Raw genomic sequence first — 18,321 nt, 5'->3', positions numbered from 1 at the left:
TCATGTCTATCGGACCAGCCAAACACTTGTACAGCCTAGGCTTCTTTGTAATCCTACTGCAAGTCCTGGTTTGCCATGAGCCACCGGTAAAATGGTACAGACAACTCTCCAAATCCCTAGCTTTCACCAGTGAAAGAAAGGCTACATTGTCCCAATAGGAATTCACACATCAGATTCCAAAACTTCCTTCATTCAGTGAAACTGAAGTATCATGAAATAGAGCTGGTAAGTGCAAAATCTTGATCTGATTGTTTCCAAAATGGCCAATTCTGACATTAAAAAACCAGCTTTTCAAGGTCCATGTCTTTCTGTCCATCAATACCTACCTCACAGACCTCCTCCTATGTCAGAGCAGGGCTTCATTTTAACAGGAAAAAAGCATAACCTTTAATTACTTCCATTTGGACAATATACTATTCCCAAGTTAGAAGAATGCCTTAAGTAGTAACATAAAACCAGCTTCAGGTCTCAATTGAGGTCTAAAGTATACTCCTAGTTTCCAATGTACACAGTAGAGCTGGACATCATAAAAAGGTCTTAAAACAAGGTAATTTAAGGGCTGTTTAGCTTTCTTGAAACTTAGTTTTGCCATTAATTTCACACGGTTTCCAATAAAGACAAAAGTAAAGACAACAGTTTTTAAAAAGCTTGCCATAAGATGGACTACAATTTATCACTATGGTTTATTACTGTAAGTCTGCATTTTTAAAAAATACCTGGAAAAATAATCAAAGTACAAACAATCCCTACAAAAAGCATATCAGCTCAACCACTTTGTTATTTTAGCCAAGATTTCTAAGCCCAGATAAGCAAGACTAAGAGAGATTGCCTTGCAGGACTTGACACTGAGAACCTTCTATTACTTTCAATGCACAAGGCCAGCTTAGCCTAGGGAGCAGAGCTGAAAGGTCATGTTTCTTCACGTAGTAGAAAAATGGAACACAGCACACAGCACATAAAAGGATCCTTTTTCTTGGACTGTGACTTACAAGAAAGAGCATGTTTTAAGAAGTAAGTTCTGCTTGGTAGTATTTTGTAGAGTGAATGATTTCTTAAGTGAATTACTGCACACTGGAATTCAGTAAACAAGCTTGATGTCTTGTCTTCATTAAATGTCTTAGTATGAACACCTGAATGTGCAGAAACTGTAAGACAAGTGCAGGAATCTGACAGGGAAATTAATAGCCTTGGGAAACAAGACTAGAGAACAGCTAAACACATACGGTACAGTGGAACATTAAATGGTGAGAAATTGAAGTAAATGACAGTGATAAGCCACAAGAAAGGGATCCTGTGGTGCCACAATAAACCTGGCAGAGGCTGAATGATAAGGAAATCTTCCCAAAGTAACTACAGAATTATGGAATGACCCCTTGGAGAAAAAGAGGCATCTCAGCAAAACATTATGCACACTCCCATATCAAAGCAAATAAATACACCCAACTGGATTAGCCAGAAAGTCCTTTCCATCTTCAAGTTCCCTGGATTCTCCTAGACTGACTCAAAGCTTCCACTGACATTTGTGTTACCCATTCCATGATCTGGAGGGGAATAAATGCCAGAGTGCTGCAGCTCAGCATGCCTGTGTTGAGTAAGCCAACGCCTGTGACAAGCAAGCCACATGAAAAGTCAGTGAAATAGTCCTAGTATTTCAGTGCCATGGTTTACTAAAGTCCTAGTTCTATGCTTAAGCACCACATTCTTTAAAGTCAATTTTCTCTGTATTCAACAATCAGCTTGTTCTCCCAGGATCCACTCTTTCCTTATGTGCTGGACAACTTGCACTGCTACAACTTGCACGATCAGTGTGGGCTAAGAGGTTTGAGGACTCCGAAATTAAGCACTTTTGTTATTATTGCGAAGAAAAGTTTAAATAAATACACAAGCACTTCACCCACTGAACAATACCAGGAACTACTCAGAACCTCACTTTCAAAAGACAGCATTCCCAATTTCTCCACTTTCTTCCTTCTCTGCTAGTAATCATACCCACACTTCAGTACAAAGCCATACACTTACACATAGGAAAATGCTGCCAGTCTTTCCAAATCAGTAATCCTCATCTGGAAAATTTTATTGACAGGTTTTTCAACACGAGACCTAACATTTAATAGCAAGTATCTTGCGCAATTCTCTAATCATATCTGGGATGAAGGGTGGATCCACTCAGCTCTGCTTTAAGCAGTGGCAGATAGTGAGGAAACTGCCAATGCTGACATTTAATATACATGATTTAATACCATGACCACGTTTTTGCAGACTTACCACATTTTTCCTTTTACAGCCTATCGCACACAATTAAATTTCCCTGCTTACCCTACTGACATAAACCCAACCTAACAGGTTCTAAGAAGAGATAGGTATCTTCTAATTTCTAACCACCTTCCTAGCCACCAGCCTTTGAAACAAATGCTGCAGACAATGCAAGAAACAGGGGTATAATGTAACTTTTTCCCAAGCTCAGGATCAACATCAAGTAGTTTTACTCAGCATTAGGTACTACAAGGGCTGTCTTCACCGCTAGACTGACCAGATTCTGAAGTTGGATAAAGCCTCTGCTGGTGTGATTTGATGGGTGTTTGTTTCTTTACTCTCTGAGAACTGAAGAAATTAACTGACGATACATTCAAGTGTGCAGATATTCTGTAAATTCTATTTAAACAGAAGTACTACACACTGATGGAACAACCTAGCTGAGCAATGACTACTTAAGCTAGCTATTTTCCATCTGACAGCTGAAGTTTATATCAGCAGGTACCAGGGGAATAAACTTGATTGCAAAATAACCAGTAATAAAAAAAAAAAAATTCATACTCCTACTGGTTTTTTCCTTTTTAAATAAGCAGCAGTCAACCTGCACATGGAACTTCCAAATTTTTTTAACTTTTTCCTAGGGAGCAAGAAGTTACCAACTCCTGTCATTCATGCCACACACAAACATGTACATTTTGAGTTTTCAGTATTCCAAAGTCAACCAAATTGCATGCTGCAATTTCCTCATGCACATTGCAAAACCATTACAAAACAAGTTATCTTTCATCAGGTCTGATTTTATCATTCCATTTAACTCAATGCAAAAAAGGAAAGTTTAACTTTCCACTACATTTCTAGTTAGCCTCCTCCAATAGAGGAGAAAATAAAAATTAGGACTTTGTTTACTTCTCTTCTTAGTATCCCATCTCAGGAAAAGAGTAAAACTGAAAAGAGCGGCAAGGCGTACTCAAACCAACATTTCTAAAGACTAGTAGCTTGTTCTCACATGCATCAGATTACGGGTTCCTGTTCCATTTATTATGTCTGCATAACTTACCCACATAATACTTTTTTGATTGGCAGTAATGTTAGTTTACATAAGGGGAATGAAGAGAGAAAATTATAATCTCTATTAAATCAGGGATTTATGTATTACTCCTTCTTTAAGGACCTGCTTTGAGCAAGAAGTGCTTGGCAAGAGTGCAGAACATCCTTCAGTAGATTCTTTTAATCTTTGAAGGGGAAAAGGAAAGGTGGCAGTGGGAGAACCATTCAGGGGATACCTGTTCCTCCAGTACTATTTGATTGGTACAGTTATACACACCCGAAGTTTCATCTTAAGAGACTTCATCCTCCTATTACCTTAGATATAAGCTTTGCAAACCAGTGAAATCCTATGAATGAAAAGATGCATCTACCTGCTTGGTTGGCCACAGCTAGCTTCCAAATAAATTTCAGGATGCACTGAACACAAGGCACATATTTTGATTTCCAGTGACCTTAAGCATGATAAGCTACTGAAATAGATTTCAAGCCCACCTTTGTCTGCAACCCACTAAAGGGGAGGAGTTTTAGTATCAGTCATGAAAATGAATGTTACCCATCACTAGACAAAAGGTCCAATTCACAGTAGGGCAAAGGAGATGTAAGATCACAAACAAGATCCAGATTGCAGAACTGCATCTCAGTTGATAAGAGCATGCTCACCTTTCAGATTCAATTCTCCCCACCACCAGTTAGTTTCTTTTGCAAAGGCAGCTCCTTTTGCTCCCAAATCAAGTATAGCCCCATTTCAACATGCACTGCCAGGCTTAAATATTTAAATTTAAAGGCATTTATTCACTACCATCTCTTATTTTCCTTCCATGTAAAATAATGTGTAGTTGCCCTGACTAAGCTCCACTTCTCAGATGTGATGAATAATTTCATTAGGACTGTAAGTATATCCTGAATACTAGTAATGGCATGTGTGAAAGCAGTGTTTAAGGAAAAGGCTGCACCATCTGAATAGTAGTACATGTGTGGCCTTTCATTCCTTTCAAATGCTTTGGTATCCAAGCTGGTTCCATTTTTGGGGTTTTTTTTTTTTTGCATGTATATTTTCAGAAGTGAAAACTAGTAAAGTAGCCTCCAATGAAAACTCCTATACATAGAAATTTCAGTAGTGTAGAGCACTTCAGGGGTTGAAAGCTCCGTAAAAGAAATAGTCAGTGCTATACACAGCATACCAGTATGCCTCTAGTAAACACATATTAAGTCTGACACATCAGAAATTTCTGATTTCATGATGCTGATGGAAACTGCCAGATGAGAAGTAATCCATTTAGTTATGCTTGAATCATTAAATGCCGTTTGGTTTTCAACAAAGCTTTAAGAAGTTTCAAAATAGAATATTGGTACATTTTATAAAAGGCATGTAATTTTAATGCAAAATAATACTTCATTATTAGAAATACTCCCAGTAATGACAGGCAGGGAGACTGATAAGGAGAAGGAGAAACAGGTTATTTAATAGAGATAGGTTAAATTAAAGCAAATGTTCAGTCTCTTGACTTAAGTTGAAAAAATACAGAGCAAACCAATTGCTATTTAATGAAACAAGGGAAAAGAAAAGCATTCATTAAAACAGAAGTAAATAATTTATAAGCCTTGGAAGTTTCGCAAAGGTTTTGTGGGTTTGTAGTTGTTTTTTGTTTTAACACGGTTACAGTTTTGAAGGGGTACACAGAACAGACAACATAAGCATTTCAAAAGTTTGGTTGAACTTCAAACAAAGTTATATGGGTTAGTCCCATACCAGCTGCGTGGCATGGGTGCCCTGCTACTGGAAACTGCTCAGTGATTTAACTGCACTCACAGCACATGCAGGGCTACAACCTGAGAAAACAGCTATGAACACAGCTGACAAATTCCTGGCAAATGATTGGTAAAGGGCACCACCTTGGCAATTGTTTTGAAATAAATTATCAAGGTCAAAACAGTCAGCCTCAAACTTCCTAAAAACTTCCTTTGAAGATTACATTTTGAGTAATGGCAGACTACGCAAAGCTTGTTTTGAGTGCAGTCAGCATGGGAGCAATACATCAACTGAAGCAGGGAACTATTTTTTCCCTTTAGACATCTGAGTTGTAATATGAATATGTACATTAGTATGACAATTATAATTATGAACCTTGACAGCTGCTTGTTACCACAAATAGAAAACTGGCAGACTGAAATTAGAGAGCTACAAATATCCAAGGTTAAATTTAACTTAAAAGGAAGTGTTTCACACACACACATCCTTGCTAGCTGTAAAAGTCTGCTTTGGGGGCCAATAAAGCTCAGACTGCACAGAGTGCCTCTGAAGTAGCAGCCTTCTACAATATGGCATAATATGTACCACTTCAGGTTTAAAGGTTTAATTTCTATGTACATGCTTAGTTAGCTGACAAATAACCCAGGAAGACCAATTTCCTGGATGTATTCCTGGATCTACTTTGTCAGGAGGTCTTCAGTGTTGCTCCAAACCCAGAACTCTAAACTTTTAGGTCCCACCCCAATATCTGCACTCAGCAAAAGAAGCTAAAAAAATTAATATCTAACAAAAATATTTAGACCTTAGTGATTGCATTATTGTGACAAAGCTGCACTGCTCAGCTAAAATGTAGTAAATACTGCATTTAAGAAAAATTTTTAGTAAACTCAGGAAGCCTAAGCAGGTAGATTAAGGAGCCTTTTCACACATACCCAGGACAATTACAAATGGGAAAAAAATACTACACTGTACATGAATTTGTACTGAGGAGAGTCAGTTTACCCAATGTTAAAGCAACAAGCTTTACAAGAAACTGTACTGCAAACTGCAACCAAATTTAGCATCATTAGAAGGCCATTATCAACCTACATGAATATGCTGGCATTCAGTTCATCCTCTGAATACTTATACCACTGCTCTGTTCCTCCTTTATATTCACTTATCCCATTAAGGGAAAAGATGGATTTTTGGGAACAATAAATAATGATTTTCTTCCAGCTTCATTCAAAAGTTCTGAAATATTAAACAATGTTCTCAGAATTGGTTAACAACATGATTCAAACTTCAGCTACAAAAGGTCTTAAGCAAATTCCTCATAATATATACTAGAGGAGACAGCTAATGCAACCACTTTAAGTACATCCACTGCCAGTACTCATTTGCGGATCACCCACATTACTTCTATTTGTTCAGAAACAGAGGTTAAGCAAAACATGGTATATATGCACACAAGTACTGCATGCACACACTCTTAACTGCTCACATAGAAACTTGCTACCATACCTAAAACTATTTGCATGAAGGGCTAGTCTTTCAAAGGACTGCTTAGACATATATTTTCACATCCTTCACCAGAAAAGATCTGGACCCTTACTTCCCATTCCCAGCTTTGCAGTGTATTGACTGAGGAACAACAACATGTTACGCTTACGGCCTCCCATCTGCAACTGTTCCATGTCTAAGAGCAGGATACTTAAGCACTTTACACTCCTGGAATAAAAAGGCTGCTTGGTTTACATGACAAGTATAGATCACTGCTAAATGTGTATAACTGCCCTGCTTTCTTAAAGAGCATGAAATAATTAGGGGGTGAGATGTTTCCTATATGCATCTTTTTCCTCTAATGAATACTGCCCCCTCCACTTTCAGAAACAGAAACCTGAACTGTCTCTTCATACAACACTGAAACTGCATTGTTATGGAACTAGTACCAATATTTCAGTTTCAAAAATGTGAAATAAGGTTTGGAATTGCATTCCTGAAGACTAAGTTTTATTGTTTTTTTTAAAAATCCCAAAAGCTGGACCCAACAATTACCCAGGTTTGAAATTCAAACCAGATTTTTCAATTGCAGTCCAAAAGCACAGTAAAATTCCATCACAAAGGGACGGACATCTGGCAATTATAAAAACCCAGATCTTATATATGAATGTAACAGAAAGTCCTCATATTTGCATCTCAAAAGAAAAACCAAAACAAGACAGCAATACCTCAACAGTACGTGTTTTAAGAGACAGGAATGCCTCCAAATCTGTACCTTAAATGAGAGCTCAATAAATAAACTTCAGAGTAGAAGTTAGTGAATTGAAGGTTTCAATAAATTAAACCATATGTTGACCCTTCTCCTTTAACTCATCACAAGGTGCAGCTGGAGAAGCATAAAAACAAAATGCGAATGTGTTAAAGAAGGTCAGGAAGTAGAAAGATCTTTTCAGCCTCCCAGGTCTTCATGCTTAGTTGTACAATTCAGAGATGAGAGTCACCATCCAGCCACCGAAGATCTTACCATGATTATGTAAAAGCCAGACAAGCCCATGAGTCCATGAGACATGCATCCAGTGGTGCTGAAGGAGGCAGATGATGCCATAATGAGGCTGTCTAGATACCTTTTAACAGCCATGTGAAGGAGCCAGGGTGTCCCTCAGATGGTTAAAAAAATGGATCAGTATTCACAGGGCTTTGTTGAAACAGCTACCTCCACATTAATGAAATATTTAACCCATTCTTGTCAGTCACTGTAACAAGATCTCCACAGTCTTAAAGATGATGGGGACATTAATAATAATGGGGGCAAGGTGACTCAAAAGCTATACTCAAAAGGGTAGAAAATGATATTTTATGAGAAGCAAGAGAAGCCAGCATATTTATTTTCTGAAATTATTTAATCCTTTTTCCAGTGACATTTTTTAAAGTTATTTTAAAAATAGTTTTCACCATCACTGGTATAAAAATATGTACTTCACGTTAATACAAAACTATGAAGAATAGCTTTATAACCCAATTACCAGGTATCTGATTTATTATTAAACTTGTATTCACTAAGTAAGTTAGGATTTGTCCCAGTTAAACTGTTTGAGACCTACATACCCACTATGGCACAACAGAAAATCAGGTACACTGAACATGCAAGAAGAAGAACATGTTAAATAAAAGCCTTTTGCTTTCAAGGGTTGTAAGTTCAGCACAGCATTAGCAAATTTCTGTGTCTCATTCCTTACTGAATACAGACACTGTAAACTTATTTTTCCTACATTATTACTTCAGGAAATTATTTTAAATCCAGAAAATGAAAAGAAGTATGCTTTAAAGCTTTGAAGTTCTAGGAAGGCATCATTTGCATGAGTGAAAAATGTTATTATACCCTAGTATATTACTGTCCCTGTGAAATTATTCAGCAGACACTGAGTAAGAGTATAGCATACTTCATGCTACAACACTTATTTTTAACATTTTGTGGATAAAATATAAGTTTAAATAGTATCATATTCAATACACCTGACCTTTACACAAGGCTTTAAATGTGCAGCTTGTGCTGCCAAGTTTATAAAATTATATATATACATACACAACCCAAAGTGACAGCACAATCCTAAACTGAGTTCTAAAAATACTGTAAGCTTTATGTAGCACCTGCTACATTGTTTGTGTTTCAGTCACACATAACACTTATGTTGCGTGTGATTGAAAGAATATTTGAATTAGTCTTACTTAAACCAGAAGTTTGGTTTTGGTGTTCTTCGTTGGTTTTGTAGAATTTTTGTTCAACTTTGACTGGCTTTTTTGCTGGGAAGGCTTAGGGAGTTGTGTTTGATTTTGTTTTAGTTTTTATTTGCTTGTAGAAAGAACTTTATGAAACTGGAAAGAAACACCTACCATTATTACTAAGTTCTCACCCTCCTCAAAAAAAAAAAAAAATTGACAGAACTTTTATTTAAATCACATTTACTTTTTTTTGAGATCAGATTTTACAACCAATAGGAAATACTCCTTTGCTTAAGATGACAACTAACACTGACCTTTACCAGGTTCAGGCTGGTCTCGTCAAGTGTGTCCTCCGGATTCCAGATCCTACTTCCTAGAGATTACAAATGCTTGTCTACACAAAGGCAACCAATGTTGAATTCGCAATTCCTGTTTGCCAAAATGAGTTGGGAGCCACCAGTTAGTACTGCCACACCATGGTTTGGTACATCCCAATGACAAAGCCGGAAGGCACACTGTCACCACTGAAATCTTGAAGCACAATATATTTCAGCTTATCTGAACAAATACCTTATAAAGTTGTCTTTTTTCCCCTCTGCCAGATGCTAAAAAATAAGTCTATTCCAGGGCAGTCAAGTGTTCATATACTAAAGGAAAAGAGCAGCACTTGATGTTCTCCTTTGTTACTCTACTGGACACTCAAGCCTCACTGTTTAAATACTCATTTCAGACCACCAGCAACTACAGCAAAGTACACTCACCAGAGGAACACTGAAATACTAATTCAGAGCTGCTGCTGCTGAACATCTGTGGTTTCTGTTCAGTCTTTTGGATGCAGGAAAGATAACAGGATGTATGAACAATCTGCCATGAACTGGTTAGAGCAGACAGGTTTGGGAAACATGCCTTAGCTACCAATAACAAATGGAGAAGCCATCATCTGTCCTATCTGCTTACTTCTCCTTGAGGAATTTGGGTACTTTGCCAACCCACCCAAAGCCAGGCAAAGGTACGCAATGGAAAGCCAGAAGAAAAGGAAGATGTGCAGAAATGGAAGCTGCACTGCTCACTCACACCCCCACTTTATCAGGGTTATAGCCTGGCACACCTACCTATTTTACTGAGTCCTGCTTTGCTTATTTGAAAGGGAAAACAGCCAACTGACTAGTCATTATCTTTATAGGTGCTTAGAAAAGTACCTTAAAGGCAATTCAGCAACAGTAAAGTACATACTAGTACACTAAAAGTGACATGCTAATTGCAAGCACCAGTGACAAGAGAACACCATGACTTTGATCTCTCCTCATTCACAGGCACTAAACTTGTGCTTCTATATCAAATTTACTTTTCTGAAACTAAAACAAGCCAGGTCAGGCATCTTTATTGAGTTACTACTCTTAATATTTATTCAGAGGGAAGGAATACTGCACAGCTCTACACAAAACTAGCTGACATCAAACCTAGCAACAACTCCATAAAAGCTTGTGATGGCACTTCTGTACAAGTCATTCACCTCAGCGAAATGCCATTGAGTAGCTCATTCTAAGATTCTGTGTCTAACTTAAAATAAATGCCAAACACTGCCTGAAGAAAGGATTGCCTTACAAAGAGGTACAGAAAAAAAGTAGTTTATAATGTTAATATTTAACTAGCAATTTTTTATATAACCAGCGAATTGCATGCATACTTTAGAGATCTGCAAGTGCGACAAACTTGGATGTATATGTGCCAACTCTTACATGCATCTTTCAACAAATATGAAAGATTTACTAAGCACACAACTGTGCTTGTGATCCTCTGCTTTGCTGAGCCACCAGTAATGGAAGTGCAAACATACTATAAAAGTTGTCAAAGAGAACCTAAGGCATTTAAAACTGAGGAGGACTGCTTTCAGCACGATATACAGCAAATGAAATGCTTCAGTCAGCAAGACCTGTCTTATTAACCTCAGGTTAAGAAGTGAAACCTTACTGAAACTAACCATAACTCATGGGCACTTTACTCATTTAGACAATCAATCCTAAATCCATTGGTCTATATTCCTGATAAAGCATGCATGTACTGTAATACTGTTCTTGCCACTGTACAGTAAAAACTAGTTACTATCTTTCTCTCATGCCCCCATGTTATAACAGAGTAGACATATGCAAAGAATTGGAAACATCAGATTTACATAAAACAGTACTGGAACATAATATGCAATATGTTTGCCTCCAACCATAAAACTTACAGGCTTCTAGAAACACAGGTTGTTTTCTTGAGGTTAGTCTTCTAGAAGTTCCTGCAAATGGTGTTTTGAACCCATTTTGAACCAAACTTACATATTCCAGTACTATAAAGAACTTACACAGCTTACTCCTTAATCTTCATGTGGGAAAAAATAAACTACTTCAAATGTTTCCCCTTCCAGTTTTACTGTTAAGGAGGAAATAGAAACACTGATTGATTACCTAATTGCTCTACCACTTCCAAAGTATCCTTTAGAAACTTCCACCTTACATCCATCTCTTCCACATACACACTCTTACTCTATTTCAAAACAAGAAGTCTGATGTACTCAGGGATGCTCCATACCAAAACTATTTTATGCTTTTGATTAGTAAAAAATTGTAAGAAGAAATGAGAAGGGAGGAGATAACTAATCAGAAAATACAATATGAATAATGGAAGCACACAATGGATTTTTACATTGTTCTCATTATTTTCAATGAAATAATAAAAAAAATAGATTTGTCTTTCTGACTGTACATTCAAGCATGAATCTTTAAAAATATTCAAATGCAACCTCAAGTTTTACTAGTATACAGGAATAATAGGTTCAGTTCAGAACATATGATTTTACATGCAACACTATGATTGTTCTGTTTTCATTCTCTTTGCATTTCTACCTGCCTATTTAATCTATGCAAATTAGAGTAGATGGTAGTAGATTTGCCACTAATAATTTTGTCAACTGATATAGAAATTCATCTCTGGATTACATCTTGAGAGACTACTGACCTCTTCCAGCTTCCCAGAAAAAACTCCCTGCAATCCACCACTCTCCTCTTACTGGGCTATTAACTGAAAGGTTAATGCCTTCAGGCATATGGCTTCTGTGTGGGCACATGACCCAAGATCACTGAAAGTTTCCGTAGGAAACCCTGAAAGATTTACTGGATTACTGCATCCAGGTCATACACCTCTACAGGACAATGTCCCACTTTAATCTATCCTACACTTCTTTGACCACTCACTAGCTTTTGGTTTACATCTTCCTGTGCATGCAAAACCTCAGTTGAGAGCATAAGCCCCACAAGCGAGCTCACACTCAAGTGAATATTTCAAGGCAACCTCTGACCAAACAGGAGAGCCCTCTCACATCACTCTCTAGGGGAAACAGTAGCAACAGAAAAGGGGAACACCACAGTTGCTGGAAATACAAACCTAACAGCTGATCAGTTAAGAGATGACAAACAAATCTTGCTTCCAATACAGAAGTCTGAGATGTCAAAGCACAGGGAAGAATACAAGGTAAGTGATCACTACGTCATTGCTCCCCCATACTATTCTCGTACAAGAAAAATTTTTTTGTTTAAGCATATGCTAACTCTTGTTTTTCAGCATCCCCGAAACCCAGAAAGATTATTTCAGGACCATTTCAGTCATCACGACCAATTCAAATTTTCTCCATGCCCCTCTTTACACTTAAGAAACATTTTTAGACTCATGAAGAAGTTAAACTAAAGAGTTGGAGCTGGCTGGTACTGGCTCTGTGGGACACAGCAGCTTCTCAAAGAAGCCACTCCTGTATTCCCTGCCACCAATCTCTTGTCACACATACCCAGCGTACTATTCTACTGCCTATCCATGCACTTGCTCCTCTACCATCAACAGCCATTCACATTTCAACAGCGTTTTCCTATGGCTACTGAAAAATACCATACATGCTACTGGAAAATTATAGGGAACACGTGCCAGAAGAGTCAAGGAACACAGAGGACAGTGAGCAAAACTACACACATCTACTTAAAAACTACACTAAGAGAGAAGTTCTAACTAAGAGGGCATATGGAATGTCTGGAAAAAGAATGGCAAGGAGTCTATATAAAGGTAAGGTTGCAGAAAGCTCCAGCAACTCAAATTATTCTGAACATACTTCTAATATTTCCAATAGCACTCAAAACAGTGTTTATGGCACAACGACTGAAGTTTGAAGTGTCAGATGCTTTATTCTTGTTTCCACAGTATATTGCTGCAATTGAACTGGCAGATAAGTATTTAAGATTAAAAACTTCTTAATAGTGAGAAAAACGAATAGAGTAATTTTCTTAATAGTCCTGCATATATTTATATAGATGTGCAGTTTTTATCACTTTCATTCCAAGGTGAAAACACTTCCTTTGCTATTCTACATCCAATCTATACAGTAGATTTCAAATTGTTCGCTTCATTGGGATGCAGACATTTTAGAAACACGAATAAAAGCCAATTGAAACTGAAAAAAAAAAAAGACAATCAATCACATTTTCTAAAGAAGCAGAAACAAACACACACTTAGGCATTCACAAATTGGGAAAAAACCCCCACTGTCTAGACAGGGTTTAGTGTTTAAAATTACAATAAATTTATTCTAGGAGAAGCACAAAACCTGCAGCACCATTACCAAACTCATTGTCCCAAGTTAACAAACATGTTACACAACCAAGTGTACAAGGTCAGTCATACTCACCTTCCCTCACTGATTTTTGCTTTGTCTCCATGACAAGTGAAGTTCTCAATGTAGCCCAGGCTGCAGTTGATCCGTGTCCAGTCAGGCTGGCACACAGCAATGAAGTGAGGACGCAGTCTACCTATGGAGTACTTGGCAATGTCTGTCAACGACTGGCTAGCAGCTGCCCCAAAAATGAAGGTCCCAATGGCTTTGTAAATAGTGGCTATGTAGTTATTTCTGACAAATGAATTTGAGTGCAAATTATTATAGAAGACTGAGAGAGTCTCTCCTAGGATTATCTGAAAGAGAAATAAGGACAACAAGTTAAAGATAATAATTTTAAAAGAAAAATATCACACTATTCTTGTTAATACTCAGACATACAGTTTCAGAAATTAGTTTTTTATAAACATTAAGCTGCAAATTTAAGTTCTCCAAGAGTCAGCAGTAACCATGTCCAAACATTATAAACACTTTCACACAGAAGAGAAACACCCTTTTACTTTACCCTACTTCATGCTGAATTTAATCATATTATTTTCAGAATACTTATTAAAACAAAGCCTTCTCAGAATAACATTTAACGATACTACTTGGCATGGCCCTAACTAGAAACATTTTCTCCTGTATAACTTCATTTTACATTGAGTCTTCTTCAACTAACTTCTACTGAGCAAAATTTTTCTAAGCTTGTTAGGTTTTTCATGAAGCCAGAAACTATTCTGAAGGGTTGAGACTTCATATTCAGATCTGAAAGGCCATATATTTTAACAAAGGAATTCCCTATTCCTCATGAAAACTAAATCCTTCGGGGAAAAAAGAAAACTAATGAGAGTAGGGAAGACAGGGAGGTCTTTCTAAGGATTTTTCACCCTACATGTCCAAGGTACAAGTATCAAGTGTTGACAAGAAAGCAGATCTAATTTTGTTTTCTTGCAACTTCATCTTTTGCAGAAAGTATTTCCTTATGCCAAATACAGAACTTCACTCCAGATAATTTGGATATTGAACCAGATGGTCCCATTCTGTACAGAAAAGATCAATTCATATAGATAATCAGATGTGTGGGGGACTGGACATATATATGTAAAGTTATCTTGAAAAATCATGTAAAAATTAAAATTATGGCTCCATCTGTCACTTGAGAGTGCCAGGTCCCCAATCTCAGCAAACCAGAACTTTGGTGAATGAAGCCATTACTTAGACACTGCCACCCAGTGACAGCTTGTCAGAGGCTTCGCACATGAAGGCTAACAGACAATACCATCAGATGTGTGACACTTTAGTTTTACAGCCTCCACCATACCCAAACATGGACTGAAGCAGAGAAATACCAGAACATGCACTAAAGCTGAGAAAGTCTTCAGTAAAGTACATAGACACCTAATCCAGAAAGTAACCTCTTAAGGAAGATGGTTGAGCACAAATAGACATGGGTAAATAATGAATCCCTTTCAAAGAACATTGCTGCAAAACCTGCAAGAAGGTCACTTATCTCAGTTGAGGCAACAAAAAATTAGTTGATGTCTATGCAATTACTACACTGGACAGACATCAAAGAATGTTCATCTTCAATAATCTGACTAAGCATTGAGTAAAGGACACCAATATTTGCTTTTACCATCTGACTATGAAGCAATCTTGACAGAAAAGCCTGGTTTCCCAACTAAAAGATGGTCCTTGATGTTGCAAAAGAAACTTCATTTGCTAAATATTCATACAGGCTCAAATGGAGATTGGATTAATTCAAAGGGAATACATCCATTAAAAAACTATATTCAGTGGAGCCTTTTCTGACTCAGGAAGTTCCTGAGCTGCAAACGGGCAGTAGCCAAGTACTGAGGGCAAAACATCAATCTTTCCATGCTCTGTTTTGTTCCTCCTCCCTCAACTGTTTTAACTGCTCTAGAAATTAGATAAGCTATATGGACTTCAGTTGTGAGCCAGCACTGATGGTCTCAGGTAATACTGACTACCAAAGGTAGTAACAGGGTGGAAAAAAAAAAGTCTTATCTTAAAGGCAGGATCTTTAGCATAAACCACTTGCCATTTAACAGAACACACAACCCCTCCCCCCCAAAAAATTTCATGTGCTTCAGAAGCATTTCCGTAAGATTTTGAAATAGCTTTTCCAAAAAGAGGGAAACCAGGCAAGTCATGGTTTCAATTCTCAGAACATATTTCTACACTGCAAAAAAAAAATTCCACTCAAGAGCAAACATGAGCTGCAAGTTGACCTTTATGTTGGAACCTAGATAAATATCCATGCAGTCCCTGCGCAACGCAGAGTTTGATTATCATAATATTCCTCCTGGCTTAAACCCATTAGCCCAAAGAAACAGCTGGTCAATACTGAGGATTACATTTAGCTGTGCTAAAATTCAGCCATTTTCATTTCTGGCTCCTAAATATACTTGGATAAATATTTATATGCCTAAAAATCTTATTTGGCATAAGAAAGTTTTAACTCTGTTCAAAGTGTGGCTCTGATGAGCTTGGATGCCACTCAACAGAACCATCAGTGGAGGCTGAAGCTTTTTAGCACATCTGGACAGGGATCTTGAGGGCCCTGTTGAAGGGCCTTTGTAGGAACTGAAGTGCAGTCCTATCAGACTTAGGACATGAAATGGTTAACTGAAGAGGTCCAACTGTCCCCTCTACTCATGAGGGCATGTCCCAGCTACTTTTTGCCCCCATATCCTTCTAGAAGCCATTTGTACTCCATATGTAGTCAAGGAAAGCTGCTGTTTTCTGCCAGGCTACGGAATTTTCACTAGCTGATCATGGCTCAGACAAGCCACAAGAGGCGGCAACAGACAGTGTAATAGTGGGACCTCAACTTTTGTCCATACATAGCAAGCTATTAGGTTAGCTCAGTTGACAGCATACAATTAAGTATTAGGGATAGAGAGTCACTACATGCTTGAGACAGTTCAGCTGAGCTAGGAGCTGTGGTAAGAGAGAGATCCCAAATTGACAGTCACAGAGACAACCTGTCCAGCTCACTGATCTGGTATGACAAAGAGGAAAGATGAAAAGTACCCTGTTTTTCAGCCAGGTTAGGTGCAGTATGAAAGTGAGCCCGTGCAGTAATTTAAATACAAATGGGCCCAGAGCTTTATCCTGACCTTCAGGGAAATATCCAGGGGAAAACTCCACACCTACTTAGTCTTTTTATTCTATTTTTGTTTTTGGTAACATCTGACTGGAAGTCAATCTTTCTCTTAAATAGGCTGTTGTTACACTTCCACACACAGAAGTATTCCCGAAGATTTTGTGGCAGATAAAAAAATGCTGACTTAATAGGTCATGCACACTGATACTCTGAAAGTAGCAGGTCCTAAAATAAAAAGACTTAAGACAGTCACTTCCAATACATTAGTGCTATTTTCAACAAATATGCTAAGAAGTTTTTCTCTCTCTAAGTATAGAATTAAGCCACCATAGTTCTAAGGTTCAAAGGCATTCTTCTTCTGTTCTGTAATTCTAGCTGTTTGACCTCAGTTAAAGAAAACGTTTTAGTTACACTTGCCAGACCATCATTTCTACTTCTTTAGCACCTGCCCTAAGGACATTATTTTAAGGTTGAGAAATCTTACAGAATATAGTTTTGTAAGTCTATATATATTAATATATCGCCCTCCTCCCTCTCTCCCACCCCCACTGAAATCAAAAGCAATGAAGAAAAGTTTAACTTACAACAATTACACTGAAAGGAATAATTATTCCTGCTAACAACTTATAAGAAATGGTGTCCTCTTTGTATGGATACCGGATGGATTCATCACTACAGAAAACGCCTCTCTGGAAGGGGATACGTCGTGAACTGAGAATTGCAAAGGGCAAGCCAGCTGGCAAAAAGGAATACAAAATACATTACAAAAGCAAAACAAAGTGGTGATGATTATACCCCCGCATTTCCAAAAAGAAGTGCATAAAGAGGAATGGGCATGCAGGAAGTTAGAAGGTTATGCACTTCTCTTGGCCAATGCCTACTGCCTTGACTTTTTAGCTTCCAGGAAGGATTGCTGAATGAAGGAAAGCAGGGCAGGATTCTTCTCATCTCCATGTTTGTGGCACTTGAAGTGTGGAAGCATGCCAAAACTGTGACTGAGTAAATAGTTCAGTGACAACCACTGAGGTGCTCAATCTGCTGCTACTGGCACAATTATCAAATATTTCTTTATATTCCAGTGAGCACCAGTTGCCCCTGTACACCTTCTCTGGACAGCTTTACAAGTCAGAAGAGCATAAATTGCATTTCATGAAAGCAGAAAAAGAGGTGCTTTTCACGGAGTGCAAGTGCAGAGGGAGCTTTTGGGAATATGGAGAAAAGGAAATTACACATGCATGCAATACCCTCACTTCCTCACACACCGGATAGCTTCCTAGAACAACATGGTCACTGCACAAGCCCTACAGCCTCATGGCATGGAGATTTTCTCCTCACCTCTTCCACCAAAGAGGATGCCTTTGGCTCAATCTAATACCAGCAAGACACAATACTAAGGTGCACAATAGCTGCACACTATTGCACATCAAGATACCCAAAACAAACCAAAACTAGTCATTTGAACAGCAAAGGTTTTTTTTAAAAACTCAAAATAGGATGCAAGTCACCACAAACTAATAGAATCACATTTCTAAAACCTGTTCCTCCATCCTTAACACACATACAGCATCCACACAATCTGTTTGTGTACAGGGGTGAATACTCTCAGAAAGAAATGGCTGTATGGAAAACAAGAAGTGGGGGACTACAAAGAATGCTTAACCAAACAATAAATAATTTTCTTTAGCCTAGGCATGTAGAGCCCAGTAGCACAAAAGCCCTTGACTTAATGTCAAAATTCAGCTGTGTTGCACATAAAATGCA

The 18,321-nt window shown here is 37.9% G+C and overlaps 1 protein-coding gene across 2 annotated transcripts in view; it reads right to left on the bottom strand.

The window, feature by feature from the left end:
* The window catches only part of PLPP1 (phospholipid phosphatase 1), a 62,315-nt gene that overhangs the window by 16,880 nt on the left and 27,114 nt on the right, over positions 1-18,321 (bottom strand). The window contains exons 2-3 of one of the 2 annotated variants that reach the window (XM_042028347.1): positions 17,145-17,296; positions 13,464-13,744 (exon numbers count right to left, since the gene is read on the bottom strand). In XM_042028347.1, the coding sequence (XP_041884281.1) occupies positions 13,464-13,744; positions 17,145-17,296 (433 nt within the window). The remainder of the gene's footprint in view (positions 1-13,463; positions 13,745-17,144; positions 17,297-18,321) is intronic. The other variant, XM_042028346.1, reaches the window with a different exon arrangement.

This window comes from Corvus kubaryi, unplaced genomic scaffold, assembly GCF_017639235.1.
Source record: "Corvus kubaryi isolate FWS band 111438036 unplaced genomic scaffold, C.kubaryi_AGA036_p1.0 37308, whole genome shotgun sequence".
Taxonomy (NCBI): domain Eukaryota; kingdom Metazoa; phylum Chordata; class Aves; order Passeriformes; family Corvidae; genus Corvus; species Corvus kubaryi.
The sequence above is the reverse complement of the archived record's forward strand: the minus strand, read 5'-3'. Positions and strand labels throughout refer to the sequence as shown.